Raw genomic sequence first — 17,563 nt, forward strand, 5'->3', positions numbered from 1 at the left:
TAGGGCGGGGCTCCTCCCGTCCTCTTTTTTGCTTGTTGAAATATGGTAACCCTACCTTCCATAAACATAGTACTGTTTACACTGGGGCTTAGTTTGGTATGACTACATTGCTCAAGGGTGTGGATTTTCCACACCCCTGAGCAATGTACTTATATTGACATAAGTTACTAGTGTAAAACAAGCTTCAGACTCCTGTTTCCACTCCTTTCCTCCTCTGTGTGCCCAACAGCACAAGGCAAACAGCAGGGCCTCTGAAATATTACATTCACATGTAGAAGCTAAATTGAGAGCTGCTTCCAAATTAGTTTCTGGAGTAAAACTTGAGAAGAAGCCCAGCCATCAGCAAAGTGGTGCTGAGTGTAGTGGCCAGGCTGGAGGAAGAATGTGGCATCCTGCCTTTGAAGTCTGGTGGCAGCACTTAGCCACAGATTTGAACTGTCTGTTTACAGTTTACGGATAGCAGGCCTCTTGCATCTTAAATACATAAAGTAACAAAGCTTATGAAAAGAAATATGTGCAATATCCTAGATCAGTAACAGAATAGGTATCCAACTTTAAGCTGATAAAATGAATAATACAAAAGAAAAATCATTTCCTTCTTCGTTTTCCTACTAAGTCAGGGGATTAGAATTAAGTGTTTCCTTGACATCTCAAACCCCTAATGCAGGCAGTACAGCAGGCATTTGAGATGGCATCAGCTTTGTATTGGAAACCCAGAATCCTTGGCCTGAATTCGGGACTTCATGCATAAATGAAGGAGGAAATGATTTTCCAATCTCTATTTTTTTAAATGTAGCTGTTTATAATTATGAAGTCTGTACTAATTTTCTGTCACTTAGTGTGAATCTTTAACTAAAAGGTTTTGCAGATCATCTTTACTGCTTCTTTCTAAAACATTATTCGAATGCTGCATACAATTGCTTTTTGTTAGCAGTCATTTGTGTCAGAGCCATCGTGTGTGTATCTATAATTAAAAAAACTTTACTACAGTAAATAGGTCTCACAAGTTTCCTTTTTGTTAAAATGAATTTAATCATCACCTTGATCACCTTGAAAGATCGGTCCTTCAGCCTTCGTATAGATTGCGCAGATCACAACATGTCTTCCATCCTTCTGTTATCCTGGCCTTCCTTCTCCATGTGCGGCCAAGCCTTTTTACGATAAAATCTTCCCATCTCTTTGAAGGTCGGCCGAGTGGTCATTTCAGTTCTCGTGGGTACCACTCGTGATAGCTGCAGTCCATCAATTGTCAGTGAGCCTAGATAAATGCCCGGCCCATAGCATTTTACTGTACCTGCTTTCAATGACATCTCACACTCCACTCTGCTGTCTGATCACTTCACTGGGGACTCAGTGGCGGATTGAAATCTCCAGAATTCTTCTTTCCATCGCCCTCTCTATGACAAGCAGTTGTTGCTCCTCTATCTTCGTCTGTGCCCATGTTTCACCGCCATACAACATTTCATAGTAGCATTAAGATACTGTACTTTAAGCAGTGCATTTCAAACTGACTAGTGCACTTCTCAAGTAGTTGGTCTTTTGGCTTTTGACCTTGTGTCTCTTAATTTTGGAGTCTTCTTGGGTTGTTGAATGCTTCTGAATATCTATTCAGTGGTTAGAAAAAGTCAAAGAAGCAATTTTCCATCCCCTCGCTAAGCGCGGTCTTTACAGCTATTTTTTAAGTGCTAGTGCGAGCCCCACTAGCCCACATCTCTTGTCCTGGGCTGGGAGTCTCAGTCCAAAATGCTGTGTACACATACCCACAGAAATCTTAGTGTAGCGTTTTGTACACTGTGTGTTTTATAATAACAAAACCACCTTCTTCCTTCATAAAACACAACTAACATGGTTATGTTTGTTCAGGTTTGCTGCAAACCTTTTTCTTCCATATCACCACTTTGTAAGAAATAAAAGGTCATTTAAATCGAGTTAGCTTTCAGTGTAATAGAAAGGAAAATTCAATCTTAGATACATACAGGTCTGTCTCATCTTATGCGGGGGTTCCGTTCCACGGTTAGCGCGTAAAGCGAAAACCGCGTATAGCCAAAATTCCATTGAGTTCAATGGCGGGCAAAATCGCCCGCACTACAGGTATAATATTAAAATTGTTATTTTTCTCTTTTTTGTTTGTTTTTTGCCAACCGCCTAAAGTTGAAATCGTGCATGTTAAATGCGCGTAAGATGCGACAGACCTGTAGCACAGATCATTTTTATAATAATGTCTGTTAATCTATATTAACATATTAAATATATTCCCCGTGTAACTATATTATTCACTTGTATTACATTATTCAAGTAAAATGACAGAATATAAGATATGTAAACAGTAAAATGTGCTGTAATTACTTCTCGCGTTCTCTGCAGGAATGCTGCTGTTAATGCTGCAGCTGTAATCTAAAGCGTTAACAATTCAGGGATATTTGAAGGCCCACAATTTCAAAAATCAGCATGAACTTCTGCATGCCATGTTCCCTATTTGCACATGTGCAATCCTGTGTGTGAGTGGGCTCATGGGCTCTGGCTATTTCTATGTACTATGGGTGCATGCAATCATGACTTAAAAATTTGGGCCAAAATAGCATTTCAAAAGTCCCAAAATCTAACTACAATTTCACTGGTATCTGGGCATACAGTGTACATCGGGGTCGGCAATGTTCAGCACGCAGCTCGCCAGGGTAAGCACCCTGGCGGGCTGGGCCAGTTTTATTTACCTGCTGACGTGGCAGGTTCGCCCGATTGCGACCCCCACTGGCCGCAGTTCACCGTCCCGGGCTAATGGGGGCGGCGGGAAGCGGTGCGGGCGAGCGATGTGCTGGCCGTGGCTTCTGGTGTACATAAAAGGCAGGAAGTTAACTTACTGGAAAAATGAATAAAACTGCCTGGTGTTTACCTTTAACTTATCCAAACATATCTAATCAATGTAGTTTTACTTTAAATATTTTACATACATAAAATCTTATTTAAAATGCATCTGCCCTGTCGAGTGACAGTTTTCTGTAATATGATGTATGAGAATTGGGTTTGAGTTCTTGCCCCCAGAGGCCCATTGATTAAATGCTCCACTTCTTTCAACGTTTATTTACATGATTGATTTTAAGCATGGACTACCCACATGCTTAAAGTTAAGCATGTGTGTAAGTGTTTGTACTATCAGGGCACTGAATAACAAAAAATCTTTGGCCCGCATACTGCCAGAGGAGGTGAATCTATCAGACTATCTAAGAAAGATTGAGCCTGGTAAATCCTTGGATGGGAGACCTTCCACGAAGAAAGTAGCTAAACTTCTCCCACCATGTTTTTAATGACTTTTCATGGTTTTTCTTTTAATTCCTGTATAATGATAACTTTCATTTTAAATGTTCTCTCTTTCAGTTTTCATGACATTAGCTTCCTAACATTTATTTTATTAATCTAATTATTTTCATGTCAGTAGATTTTAAAAGAAGTCTTTATGAAAAATGTGTGTATATTTCATACACTGAAGTTAAACATTCTTGTATTTTCTGTGTTTCAATTTTTCAGATTAATCGAGCCCCAAGCTTTGGAACTGACCAAAAAATAGACTATGATGTAAAGAAAGGTGTTCTACTAAATGCACTAAAGCTTCTCAATATAAGGTAAACTTGCATTTTAATCCTCACCCTAACTTTTTTTATAGGAGCACGGCGTTTATTGCCCTTTTTTCCTATTGAATGTGGGAAAATCATGGGATACGTGCAGTATGGCACATTTGTTACCAGTCTTAAATTGTGTGAATGGCAAAGTTTTCTTATTTACCAGTTTTACTATGTGTACATGACTCAACTTCAACTTTACTCCTCATTAGCGTGCATTGCAAAAAAAAAAAAAAAGTATTGATTACCATTCCTGATTCTTGTTTTAATAATTTTTCACTCAGGTCTCAGAGTGTGGATGGTAAGTGCTGGCATGGGTTCACTGTCACTTTGGTAGTTTGATCTGATGGCACTAGCATTCACAACTGCAATCCATTTCTACTAACACCAGAACACAGAGGCGGGGGTAAACTGGAGGAAATGGTGCAGTTTTCAGTTGTAAACCCAATGGAAAATAATTACTGTAAATTAAGGTCAAGGTTGCACATTGGGTGGTAGCACAAAATCAGTACAGTACTGTACTAAAAAGCATAGAGTTATCACAGCCACAACAATTGATATTATAAGAATTCATTCTTAAGCAGTATTTATTTTTTCTCTTTTCTATAAGATCTACAGCATAGTGTGTTTGATAGGAAAAAACAGGGGGTTTCTTTTACAGTGAAAGTACCTCTCAGTTCACATGTGTTGTAAGAGGGTATGGAGTGACAACCTCTACACAGAGGTTTAATACATTAGATCCTAGTCCTGGAATTGGATTTGTGAGGACAGACCCCTGTGCCTGTGCAGAACCCCATTGATTTCAGTGGGATTGTGCACAGTTATAGAGGTCTGCCTACATGGAGTCCCATTAAAATGACTGGGGGTTCTGCACCTGTGCAGGTCTGATTGCATGTTGGGACCGTATCCTGTGACTGTGCCAGTTAAATATGTACAAAGGATTTCATTATAAAAAACTAAGAATTCAGCTATGTTTATAACAATGTAATGCAGTCATCTCCTAATCCTGATTAAAAGCTATTGCTTTCCGGATTAATTGAGTCATATTTGAATGTAATCTCTATTTTAGGACAAGTGATAAAAGGAGAAACTTAGCCCAACAAAAAGCTGAGGCTCAAAAAAGACTTTATGGTCAAGGCTCAGTGAAAAGACTGTCACCAGGATCCTCTGACTGGGAAAAACAGCGCCACACGCTAGAGAGGAGAAGAGAAGAACTGGTATAAAGGAATTTTACAAAGCTACTCCTCCTTCCCTCCCAAGACTTGTACTCAATCAGTTTTAATTCTTTCTTACTTGATTTCTAGAAAGAAAGACTTGTGCAAGTTCGTAAACAGATTTCCAAAGAAGAGCATGAAAACAGACACATGGGGAACTACAGGTAACTGTGCCCTCCCTCTTCCTGCTTGAGTCCAGAACTGAATGATTTATTAAAGAATAATGGAAATAGGTATTGTGAGGCAATGATAGATTTTCTGCAGAAAAATTATTTACAGGAATTTATTTTAAGTATTGATGTTCACCAGATGCTGTCTTTTCCCAGGTAATAGGACTTCTAATCCAAGGTCTGTGTTTGCATCTGGCATTTATAAGGCATCAATTATATGGTCTATAGGCACCAGAATAATTACTTGAAAGATTTGGCCTTAAATCTTGAGTGCACTGAGAAGCATGGCTGCAGATAAAGGGCCTGTTCCTGCAGCCAGGCAACACTCCTATTGCTAGCAAATTGGAGGCAGATGAGCCCTATCTATGCTATGTCTTTAGGTATTTTTCCTTTGAAAATAACAAACAACAATTTTAATGGAGCAAAGGTCCCAGTACTTAATAGTATGTAGATTTTGTTATGTTTTAGACAAAGCACACCGTGTTGATTAAATACTTGAAAAGACAAAATTTAAGTAGGCAACAATTTTATTCTATCGTAAGTATCTATGGTAAGTATTATATTTGAAAGTAACATCCTAAGGAATAAAGGCTGTTTTTAACATCAACTCCAGGACTGAGGGAGTACGTATGTGAGCATTATGCCACCTTTGTATAAGTGGATCTGACTCTGTACTTTTAAGATACAAGTAAATAATTGTTTAAAAATGTTAATGAAAAAAATCTAGATTTAAAAAAAGCTCCCTTACAATATGGAAAGATGAACAATCCATTACTATTGTTGCATGGCATGACAATAAATCTCATGTTTTAAATGAGAACTGCAAGAAACTTGTATGTCTGCACTGACTTCAGACCTGATTCTGTGAATGGGAGTCTTTCCATTGACTTCAGTAGGTTTTGGGTCAGTTTCTATATCTTCAGGTGTCGATTCAGCAAGGTACTTAACCATGTGCCTAACTCCAAGCACATGAGTAGTCCCATTGACTTCAGTGGGACTACTCATGTTTAAAGGTAGGCATGTGCTTAAGTACCTTGCTGAATTTGAGGGGCTTAAGGAGTGTATAGGTTTCATGTGGGTCCTTTGCAGTGGAGTATATTTTCCTCATATTGAATTATAATGCCTGTCCTTCCAATGAAATTATTGTTAGGCCTCTTTTAAATCAGCAGAAACACCACGTTTTTCCCCCCTTTAAAAAAAATTGATTGCTACCAAGGAGCTCTGGCCTGCTCTGCACTGAGACCAACAGGTCTGTACTTAGGGCTAGATCCTGGTCCTGTTCACTTCAATTGCATAACTCCCACTGACTTCAATTGGACCAGTATTTGTCCCTCTAAAGCTGAAACAGAGGGACTAGATTTATGAATGAGCCTTCTCATTAGCTGAACATGTGTAAATTATTTATATTTAAGCAGAGGAGCATTTCCAATCACAATAGACTGTTCCTTTGACCTTACAGTTAATAGTCTGTTTATATGTGTAAAGTACAATAAATAAATGCAATTGACAGATGTGTTTTAGACCTTTGAGTGTAATTGTTTTGTGAACGATTGGTGTCTTTATATTAGTCAGAAAGGCATATTTTCTTCTGCCTTTGTCTTGCACTGAAATAGAAAGCACTTTGGACCAGATTCTTCGTTCATTTTCACTGATCTAAATGCAACACTATTGGCGTCATATAATACCTGTATAATTGAGAGCAGAATGTGGCCCACTATCTTCTCAATGTATAAATATAAGGCAGTATCCCGAGAAGTACAGAGACTATCTATTAGGCAACTATAACTCTCACTGATTTTAGGACCAACTCCATCATTTTTACTGAAGAAGATATTGATTTGAAATTCAAATTTATTATAGAAGTGATTTTCCAGAAATCAATTATCTGAGGTTTTGTGCATGCCAGTATCTGTGCAATAGAATATAGTCTCAATGCTTTTTTTTTTTTTTTTTTTTGTGTGTGTTAATGGGAGAAAATTTACCAACAGATTCATACTGGCTCAGGGTGCCTTTTTCATGAAATAAGTCTTCACACCTTATATTCACTCTCCCTCACAGTCCTCTTAACCCTTTAGAGATCCTTCAAGAAAAATGAAGTTAACATTTGTGACAGAGTGGGGAAGTTTCTACTAGCTATTTCCCTTGCCTTCTCTGATGCACTTCTGGCCCTCTAAGGGCACCCTGGCCCTCTCTAATTCTTCCTTGCTCTCTGTGGAACTTCTGTGGTTGCTCCTAATTTCTCCATTGACACAGCCTTGTCTGTAACACACATACAAAGTTTAGCTGCTGCATGGTTATGAATTATGCTAAGTTTTAATTTGTTTTAGATCAGTGGAGAATTTTCCATTGGTCTGAGATCACTGAATGTTCACCATAGCATGCAAAGTGAAACTGTACAAGAGTATATCTGAACCAAAGCTACTATGTTAATTTTAAACTAATATGTGTGAATCAAGACTAATGCGATTCTATGAAAACTGAAAATCAAAAGTTTTTTTCACATACAGCTGGGAAAGAAAACCATTTGTCCAACCACTAGATAAGGGAGTGCTACAGATTGCTCTCCAGCAATCTTCTCTGGCAGATGCCTGGATTATATTAATTAAGTCTAGTGAGAGCATGACCACTCTTCCCCATCTGAGTGAAGGTCACTGCAAGAGGTAGTTTTTCAAGGAGCCAAACATTGTGAGCAGGCAAAAGGGGAGCGATCCTTTTACAAAATTCACAAGACTTAGTGTATGTCTACACTGCACTGTAAACCTCCATTTGTGGGACCTGCACTAGTGGAGTTTGTGTTTCCAAGCCTATGCTTGAGCATGCACACTGCCTTGTAAACCCAGGCTTACAGTTGCTGGAACTGAATCTCTCAACTATGCTAATGCATTCACACTGTACTATGCAAATCTTCTGACTTGGGTCTATGGCTTGCGCTGGTCCACACTTCAAAATGACAGAGCTTGGACCAGGGTCACAGTGGGACTCTGCCTTGGACCCACATCCTGCTCCTGTGTGCTTGCTTACCCAAGTCAGAAAGGCTTGTGTGTGGACAGTAAGGGGGCTTGGGCTCAAACCTGAACCTGAGCCTGGGTTTACAAGTGTAGACATACCCTTAGAGAGCCACTAAAATACACCAGTTACATGATGCTGACCTATTATAATGTATTTGCCCACTTAATGTAGGTAAGAAATTAGTCACCAGGTTTTACAGTCTCTGGCTATGCTTCAGTTTTTCCTGACAAGTAGATTAGGGATGATTCTCTTCAAAGCCAATTGTTTCTTTGTAAATGTGCATAAATCACTCAGTCCTAGTTTTGCATTGTCATAATCTCTCTACCCACAGTTGTAAAGAATAATGATCATAGCTGCTATAATGGAAAATCGGAGCCACACTCCATCTTTGTTAGATAATGTTTTTCTAATAGTGAATGTTCCTGTCCATTATGTTGAAAGGGTTACTGGGGTAATGCAGTACATCTCTAAGATTTAATTTATAGCAGGCCCATAAAAGCATAGTAGTTAATCAGTAAGATTTTCAATCCTTTTGTATTGCTTTGTTTCCAAAACAAAATATTTCATACCTCTGAATACAGTATTTTGTTAATGTTTCATGCCTCATTCACATCTGAAGTTGAAATTTCAGTGAGTATTCCAAGATTTAGTCATGATATTTCTGTAGAAGAACCTGCACTGTCTGTGTGTGTGTGTGTCTCTCTCTCTTTCTTTTTTTTAAAGCAGCCAGTTGCTGGCTAAAGCATGTATATGTCCACTGAGCTAAAGTTAGGTGAGAGAGTCTTATTCACAATATGCATTTAATAATAATTACAGACTAAATAAATCTCCTACATAACGAGTTTTGTGAATTAGTTACTTTAGTTGTATTCCTTGTGTGGTCAATAGCTCAACTTTGTTTTACTCTTGTCTCCATTTCATTTTTTCTAATTGTAGGCGAATTTACCCTCCTGATGATAAGCTGTTACTTGAAAAATATGAGAGTTTGTTAGCCATTGCTTTCCAGACGTTCCTTGCTGGGAGAGCAGCTTCACTTCAGCGGGAGCTGAATAACCCTTTGAAAAGAATGAAGGTACTAGTGTGCAGAAGTATTGGCTTTAAAGTTATGTATCTTGGAATTCCATGACCCAGCATGAAGTTTTGAATCAGGTTTGAATCATCTTTGCTCCATCTTTGCTCATGTGTCATTAATAACAACACTTTACAATTTTTCTGTAGTTTTATTGTTGTTCTTCATGCAGCTTGTTGGCCAAATTCCTGAGTCTGGCTGAACTGCACTGGACATAAGACCGAGGATGGAGATAGGACAAGTGGCTTTAAGCCATTTTCCTGATCCTCTGCCTACCCCATGGCCAACTAAACCCTGGCATAAACCCCCATAAAGACCACACTGCCTACTGATAATTGCCTTCTTTCTCCCCCAGTAATGGGCCCAGCCTGCTCAGATACCCACTATAGCTAGGTGGGACAACAGCTGTCACAGAGCCAGCTATGGCCCTCAGGGATCTCCCTAGCTCGAGAAATTCCTAGAGATAGCCACTTGAAGAATGGATATATTTGAAATGGCCAATTTATCATGATTTAGAAGTCATTGTTCAAATTGGAGAAATTATTACAAACTTAGAGGAAATAACCTTTTCAATAACATATCAACCAGCAGTCTAACAGAAGATTATGTCCAACCATTCGCACAAATAGCTATTAACAAACTATAAGGGTCAAATTCAGCTTGCACTCTTGCAGGTATCGTTGATTTCCACTTGAATGGCGTACATCAGAGGAAAGAATTTAATATCAAGATGTTATTATTTTATCAAAATAGTCTTTGGAAGCATGTGAATACACGTTCGTGCACACACAGGTGTTTAGTGATTATTTGATCAGAAAACCACTTTTAAATCTCAATCCAAGCTGCCACTTTACCTTTGGAGGAAAGGTGGGATCTGTTTTGAATTGTCATTTTTAATGACATCGCTTTGCATTAATTCTAGACATATTCACGTTTTTAGGAGGAAGACATTTTGGATCTTCTGGAGCAATGTGAACTAGATGATGAAAAACTGATGGGAAAATCCACCAGGCAACGAGGACCCAAGGTGTTTGACTGATTTTTAAATTAATTTGTGCCAAAGATGATTAGGCTAGGCAAGCTGCAGGCAGCAGTGGATGGGTTGGATACAAGGTACATGTATATTGTTCCCCTCCAGCCTTGTGGAGCTTAAGCTCAAGAAATTTGGAGGTGAGCTCCTTGGCCCATCTGTGAGGGGGCAAACCATGACTTCAAATGGAATTATAAAGGCGGAACTACATGTGGGGATTCTTGCGGGAATTTTCTTTCTCAGAGCTCCCTTGTATAGGTTTTTTTTGGGTTGCAGCAGGGACAAAGATCTGGGCCCAGGAAATTGCGATCTGCCCAACTAAATTCCCAGGGACATGCTGCCCGCTGCTTCCCGCAGCTCCCATTGGCCAGGAATGGCTAACCACGGCCACTGGGAGCTGCGGGTGGCTGTGCAAACGTAAACAAACTGTCTGGCGGCCCTCCAGCGGATTACCTTGACAGGCCGCGTTTGGCCTACGGACTGCAGGTTGCCCACCACTGCTTTATATCCTTAGTCTATCTCAAAGGGGTGTTGTGAGCCTTAATTTATTAATGTCGTTAAAGAACTTTGAGGTCATGGGATGAAAGGCACTCTGGAAGTTCAAACTATTAATTATGATTATTATTATGTGTGAGACTTTATGTACTGCAAAAAGTGTCATCCTGCTACAGAGGATGTTTCATAACCAGAATCAAATTTTAAGTGAAATATGTATTAGTTTTAGTGTAGTTTCTGCTGATAGTGCACAGTTCATACGAAGCCCATTGCATTAAATTCATCTTCTCACCAGTCAGCAAAGATTAATTATCGTATTATCAAGCCTAAATTATTTATTTGCCTACGCTCTGCTATCCTTCTAACTCATAACTCAGTTTAGAAAAGCTCATATTTTAGGTGTTTGAACTCAGCTGGATTTGTGTGTGTGTAAAGCTTCACAGCATTTTCTGTTCCTCAGAACATTACCCTCATGTACAAATCTGGGACTACACTTCCTTACAAAAACCAATGCTAACTATAGACCTGATATTGTAGTACAGTGTTTCCCAAACTTGGGATGCTGCTTGTGTAGGGAAAGCCCCTGGCAGGCCGGGCCGGTTTGTTTACCTGCCCCGTCCGCAGGTTTGGCCGATCGCAGCTCCCACTGGCTGCGGTTCGCTGCTCCAGGCCAATGGGAGCTGCTGGAAGCGGTGCGGGCTGAGGGATATACTGGCCACCACTTCCAGCAGCTCCCATTGGCCTGGAGCAGCAAACCGCAGCCAGTGGGAGCTGCGATCGGGCGAACCTGCGGACAGGGCTGGTAAACAAACCGGCCCGGCCCGCCAGGGGCTTTCCCTACACCAGGGTTGCCCGGGGGGGAGGGGTGCAAATGGGGCAATTTGCCCCAGGCCCTGGGACCTGTGGGAGCCCCCAAGAGAGTTTTCAGGGGCCCCCACGAGAGTTTTCTGTGGGTCTTCGGCGGCAAGTCCTTCAGTGCCGCCGAACACACCTGGAGCGAGTGAAGGACCCACTGCCAAAGACTCGGAGCTTCTTCCACTACAGGTCTTAGGCGGCAATTTGTCTGCGAGGGCTCCTTCCGCTCCGGGTCTTCGGCGACAGTTCGGCGGCGGGTTCTTCACTCGCTCCGGGTCTCGCTGCTGAAGTGCCCTGAAGACCCGGAGTGGAAGGACCCCCGCCGCCGAAGACCCCAGACCCCTGAATCCTCTGGGTGGCCCTGCCTTACACAAGCAGTGTCCCAAGTTTGGGAAACACTGTTGTAGTGGAACCTTATACAAGAGTAAGAGTCCATATGGATGGATCTGTATGCAGGATTGGGACCTAAAAAAGGATCTATGCATACCCAATTGATATTAAAGGGATTTCTGCAAGAAACTCATTAAACTTAAAGGGAGTTTGTAAGCAAATGGGTTAACTCTCTGGCCCATGCACCAAAGATCACTCTCTAGCCCCACGATTTCAATTCCTTTTTCTAACTGGGGGTGGATAATTTAAAAGCCTCTAGAAGGTGCCTCACACACTGGAAGGTTTATTTCCTCATGTTCATTATGTTGCACTGTTCTTTGTACAGTGTGTTCACAAGAATAAAAAAAAATAAACTATAAAATAACAGTCTTTTTTAGGAGATTAATAACTGTCATTTTTTTGTTCTTGTGGAACAAAACAGAATGGGTTTAAATAGGGACAATTAAGATTTAGCAATTAGGAAACATTTTCTAATAATTAGAATTATTAAGCAATGGAATAAGTTGTCAAGGAAGGTTGGTAAATCACATTTACTCCAGCCTTTAAAACTAGATCTCTTGTTCATTTATCATCGATGTTTTAGGGATGTTGAAGTCAATCTTGCCGTGATGCAGAGAAAAGGTCCAGATGATCCATAAGAGATCACTTTCAGCGCAAATGAGTCTCTGTCATTTGTGTTTTTTCTAAATTTCTTTGAAATTCTTTTTGTTTTTACATTTTTGTCTTCAGCTTTTCTTTGTATTGCTGAAAATCCTTCTTAGTTAATTGACCCAGGGAAGGTACTTTCTATTTAGAAATCTGTTTTTGAAAAAAGTACCGACCCAATAATGTACCTAAATTGGTCCTTGTGGCAAGAAAGTGTTACCCTCAAAACATACTTCATTTAACTTGAATAATTACCAAGACCATACAATGGCAGTACACTAGGGTGACCAGACAGCAAGTGTGAAAAATCAGGACAGGGGGTGGGAGGTAATAAGCGCCTAAATAAGACACAGCCCCAGATATCGGGGCTGACCCTATAAAATCAGGACATCTGGTCACCCTACAGTACATTTCTTCCACAGTCTCTTAGCTGGTTTGGATTGATAAGCATACCGTGCCTGACAGGTTGCTATTAGAAATTTTTCGCCTTACCTTTATGGAGAAAAGTCTTTGAAAAGAGGTGTCTATTTGTAAAGTACATGCTACCTAAGTACTATTTAACGGGGTTTGTACTGCTGCCCATAACCAAAGTATCTGAGCACTGTAAGGCATATAACATTTTAAATTCATGCTGAAATATTTTTCAGCATGACTATGACCTTCCCCAAAACAAATTCAGTTACCATGTTCTTATGTACCATGTTAACTTTTGCTTTATAAACTTAATTTGCTATCCAATAAGCGAATAGGAAGATGAGATAGTGAAAATATGGTATAAGCATCTGCCTTACAGCAGTCGTTGGAAAGCAGACATATAGACATCATATGGCTGTTCAACAGGGAGAATGGTTAATTATCAGAAAAAAATAACAATACGAGACCTCTTGTGGTGACAAATATAACAGAGGGGATTATTAGCACTGATGTTCCTGTTTTCTGTCTGCTTCATGGTTGGTGGAAGAAGGCGAATTCTCAGCCTGTGCTTACTGTTTCTACAGCTGTTTCTCAGTCTCCTGCTGGCTTTTTCTTATCTCCCATTTCTTTTTATGATAGTGCAAGATTAATTACCTAATGGTATATGATCCCATATGCATATGGAGCACCAGAGTGATACCTAGTGGAGCATGCTCTCTTCTCTCTCCTTCTGTTTTTTGTACCATTTGTTTTTATTTTCTCTTTCAAAACTGTATTGACCAGAGTTGTCTGCTGTGCTTATTGTCTGCATGTTACTGACATTGGTAAGGTATAGCTCGAGCTATTTATAAACATATGTAGTGACTAAAATCTATAAAAAATATTACATCATTGACTTATGCCACCTTATAAAAATTAGATGTGTGAACTGTACAATTAAAAATCCCTTCATAACATACTGTAGTATTGTGGGAAATAATAAACCAATTACCAGAACACATATTTCTGCCATCAGTGAGTGTGAGAGAGAAAGAGTATTAAGTCCCCAGTTCCAGAAAGCACATACTTCAAGTTTACTTCAGTAAAACCTGAAGCATGTGCTTATGTGCTTTCCTGAATAAAGGCCTATGTATGCTCCTTTTGGGCAATGGAGGAATTTACTATACTTTTTATTTTTTTATGTTAGCCCCTGTCTTCTATGCCAGAAAGTTCACAGACCTTAAAAAAACAGAGGAACTACAGTAGTGAGAGTAGCTGTGACAGCAGCAGCAACACATCAGAATGGGAGGAGGAAACTGAAAAGGAAGATCACAATGAGAAAAAAGAGATGAAAGTGTCATATGAGCTTGAAGAAAACAAGTATAAATTATTAGAGCGATCCAGTAAGTGAATGATCATAATTTTGATTAAATCTAATGTGGACAAAAATCAGATAAGATATTCCTGTGCTGTAGAACTTAACAGTGACAAAGTCTTTATGCCTGAAAATTAGTCGTCCGAACCTTGGCACTAGACCATCTGGATTCACAAATTAGCTTGTTTAATTCTTCTTCTTTAAAACCCAGTTCCAGCTTGATAGAAAAGCTGGATCAAAATAACCTATGCATGACTTGCTGCCAGGTTACTACTTACTAAAGAAAAGGATGAACATTAGCTACCAATGGATGTGTTGTGTATGCGCCTCTTTGTTTTCATTACTTCTGACAAAGTTGCCATCAAATTTATTCTTTGTTGTTGTTGTTCTTAATTTCTGTTGAACATGATTTTGTTTGGAAATAAAAAAATCTATCTAAGGAAGTGCAGAAGGTAAGATTTATAGATGGGTCACTCTCCAGGTAAATAAGAAGAACAATAGCTAGACAGTGTAACATTGAATATTAAAGTGCTGACATGGTTTGTACAATGTTATTTGTGTTTTGTAGTATACAGTTTAGAAGTATTGCATTGAAATTGTCATTATATAGTAATGTAGTTATGTTTGCATATGGTACTGCTGCCAAAAATTGTTTTGTAACAGAATCTTATTTTTATTATGGGCTGCAGAAGTCCTAAAATGTAGAGGATCAGTGTAGTTCTGCTGTCCAGAAAAGCCAAAGTCCCTACTCCGTTCCCCCAAATCCTCTGCTCACGTTCCATCTTACTGAACCGCAAGATGCATGCACCCTTTGACAAATTTATTGTACATGGGAGAGGATTTGAGCCTAACTGAAGAAGACTGATTTGGGGGCAGGAATGGGTACTTTTATGGGTTGCATAAAGCATTTATTACTGGAGAACCGTATGATTTCCAATAGACATGTTCTCTGGTCAGTAATGACAGAGGAATGTACAGTAAATGGACGGAAAGTAATTATATCCTGCATTGTCTTTGTCTTCAGGCAGATTACACTGGAAACCTTTAATTAAAAATATAAAAACTCCATCATATTCACCCTCCACATCATCCACAGGTCCTATAAGGCGTTCTGTAAGCTGTCCCCGTTCAATATCAATCTTCGCTATGCAGTCACAAGCCGCTGAGCAACGTCCCTTTTCAGCCAAACCTGCAGTGCAAATGCCACGTCCATCGTCAATGAATAGGTCCCATTCTTTAAATCGTAATTCATCTTCAGTCAGAATGTGTAATACTGCTAGTCTGGGCACAGTACACTCTTCAGGGGTAAGTTAATAAAAACATCACAATGTGTTTTATTTATCTAAAAAGTGCATTGCAGTATTGCTTTGTGTAATACTGCTTCAATAAGATTTTGAATTTCTTTCAACACAGTACTGTTGTCATCTTGGTGTATAATATTAGTTTTCCTACTACATTACTAGTTTTCTTGATACAATGTCAGAAATCCTGAGGTACTGAAGTAGCTTGTGTTTTAATAGAATCTCAGGAGTATTGGACTGCAACACCTTTATGTTCCTTAAAATTAGCTCTTGCAGTGATTCTTTCATGTTTCCAGTGCATCCATTAGATTGCAGCCCTGCAAACACCACAACTTATGGGAAAGGACTTCTTAGTCTGTGCCCTTGTGACTGAGAATCCTGAGCTCCAAACACCCTTCCTGCACTGTGTCTAAAAGATGGAAGGGTTTTCTCTTCTCCAGGACAGGCTGTATGAATGGTTTGGAATTATTGATTTCCCAAAGAATATAAGGGCTTATCTACCTAAGAATTTTTACATTGGCAGAACTATGGTGTTTCAACATCCGTATAGATCCCCTACATTGCATTGGAGTAAAGCAGGGCTTGCATTAGTAAGACTTAGGCTATATCTTCCCTTCAACAAGAGGTATGTGTATACATTGAGAAACCTATCTTGGTATAAAAACCTAGTTGACAAGGTAAAGCTAGTTTTGAACTCGATGTAGCTAGCTGAGGTAAAATCTATACCATCCACTCCTGGGATTTACCTCAACCAGCTATATAAAGTTAAAAACTACAGGACCTTGTCTCTGTTAGGATTTTACATTGAGATAACTAATTTCAATTAGCTGTCTCTGTGTAAAAAACACACTCCTCCCCCCCCCCCAATGAAGACAAAGCTTTTCCCCATTTTGAAATGCATCCCTAAGTAGACAAGCCTTAAAGCCCAAGTGGCCTAATTAAAAACAAGACGTATTTAAGAATAAACGGAAGATCAGATTAAAAGAGTTTTCACCGCATATATAGTTTTACACGTGGCAGGAATTAAGATAGGTCGGTTCATTGTTTTTTTGTGGTTTGTTGCAGATTAGTAACAGCCTTACAGTCCTAGAGTTGGATTTCTCCCCTCTCTGTCCAGCCTACCTGAGATCATCCTCTTTGGTTTCTCCTTTCACAGTTCCGTTATTCCTTACAGGTTTCTGTGATGTGCTGTATGCCCCACGCATACCAAAGTGGTGTTCCCTGGGATCTGTCCCCAAATTAATTTAGGAGTATATTAATTGCTGTAGCTAAACCATTTCAATTCCTGTTTTCCAGTCCCCTTTATATCTTATCACCCCCAAATAATCCTTTGGAGATATGTCAATTAAAATGGGCACTTTCAGTCCACATATTCAATCACTCTCCCCGTCAGAGGAATGTCTGTTATTGTGAGAAATTATTTTGGGATGCTAATTAATCTTTCTAACATTTGCTCACCCTAACCAAAAGTTTTAATTTGGCAAAAAGCTCATTGCCTGCTGCCTCTGAGGCTCTGTCTAGAAGATGAAAAAAGGTTCTTTTTTTAAACTGAGTTAGCTGATGTGATGTAAAACATCTCTGACCATCTTTTGTACATGCAGTTTAACAACTTTAAATTCAGCTAACAGGATTATAAAGGTATTAACCTGTGTCTACAGACAAAGTTTTAAGAATGTTTCCCTTCACATTAGCTAATTCGAGGTTAAAATAGCTCCTTTTTATCATGAAGACATACCCTGAGAATTTATTGTTACAGGGCTAGTATAGGCTTCTCTCTTCACGTTAATTCTGATCTATATCAAATACAAATTACTGAGACATTAAAATGAGTCTGTCACAGTATACCACTGAAAATGAGCTACTCACTTAAATAAACATAAGTAAGAAACCAGATTTACTTTTTCATTGAGAAAGCTTCAACTACTGGCAGAGATCTTGTATTACAGAATATCCTTGTTTCTGTGACAAAACTGGGGTCATATTCCTTAGAATAATGCAAATAA

The 17,563-nt window shown here is 39.4% G+C and overlaps 1 protein-coding gene across 2 annotated transcripts in view; it reads left to right on the plus strand.

Annotated features, from left to right (window-relative positions):
* The window catches only part of TTLL7 (tubulin tyrosine ligase like 7), an 81,155-nt gene that overhangs the window by 37,804 nt on the left and 25,788 nt on the right, over positions 1-17,563 (plus strand). Inside the window, exons 9-15 of one of the 2 annotated variants that reach the window (XM_034779514.1) lie at positions 3,523-3,617; positions 4,684-4,831; positions 4,919-4,992; positions 8,944-9,079; positions 10,017-10,103; positions 14,092-14,287; positions 15,284-15,564. In XM_034779514.1, the coding sequence (XP_034635405.1) occupies positions 3,523-3,617; positions 4,684-4,831; positions 4,919-4,992; positions 8,944-9,079; positions 10,017-10,103; positions 14,092-14,287; positions 15,284-15,564 (1,017 nt within the window). The remainder of the gene's footprint in view (positions 1-3,522; positions 3,618-4,683; positions 4,832-4,918; positions 4,993-8,943; positions 9,080-10,016; positions 10,104-14,091; positions 14,288-15,283; positions 15,565-17,563) is intronic. The other variant, XM_034779515.1, reaches the window with a different exon arrangement.

The sequence above is a fragment of the Trachemys scripta genome, chromosome 8, assembly GCF_013100865.1.
Source record: "Trachemys scripta elegans isolate TJP31775 chromosome 8, CAS_Tse_1.0, whole genome shotgun sequence".
NCBI classification, from domain to species: Eukaryota; Metazoa; Chordata; order Testudines; family Emydidae; genus Trachemys; species Trachemys scripta.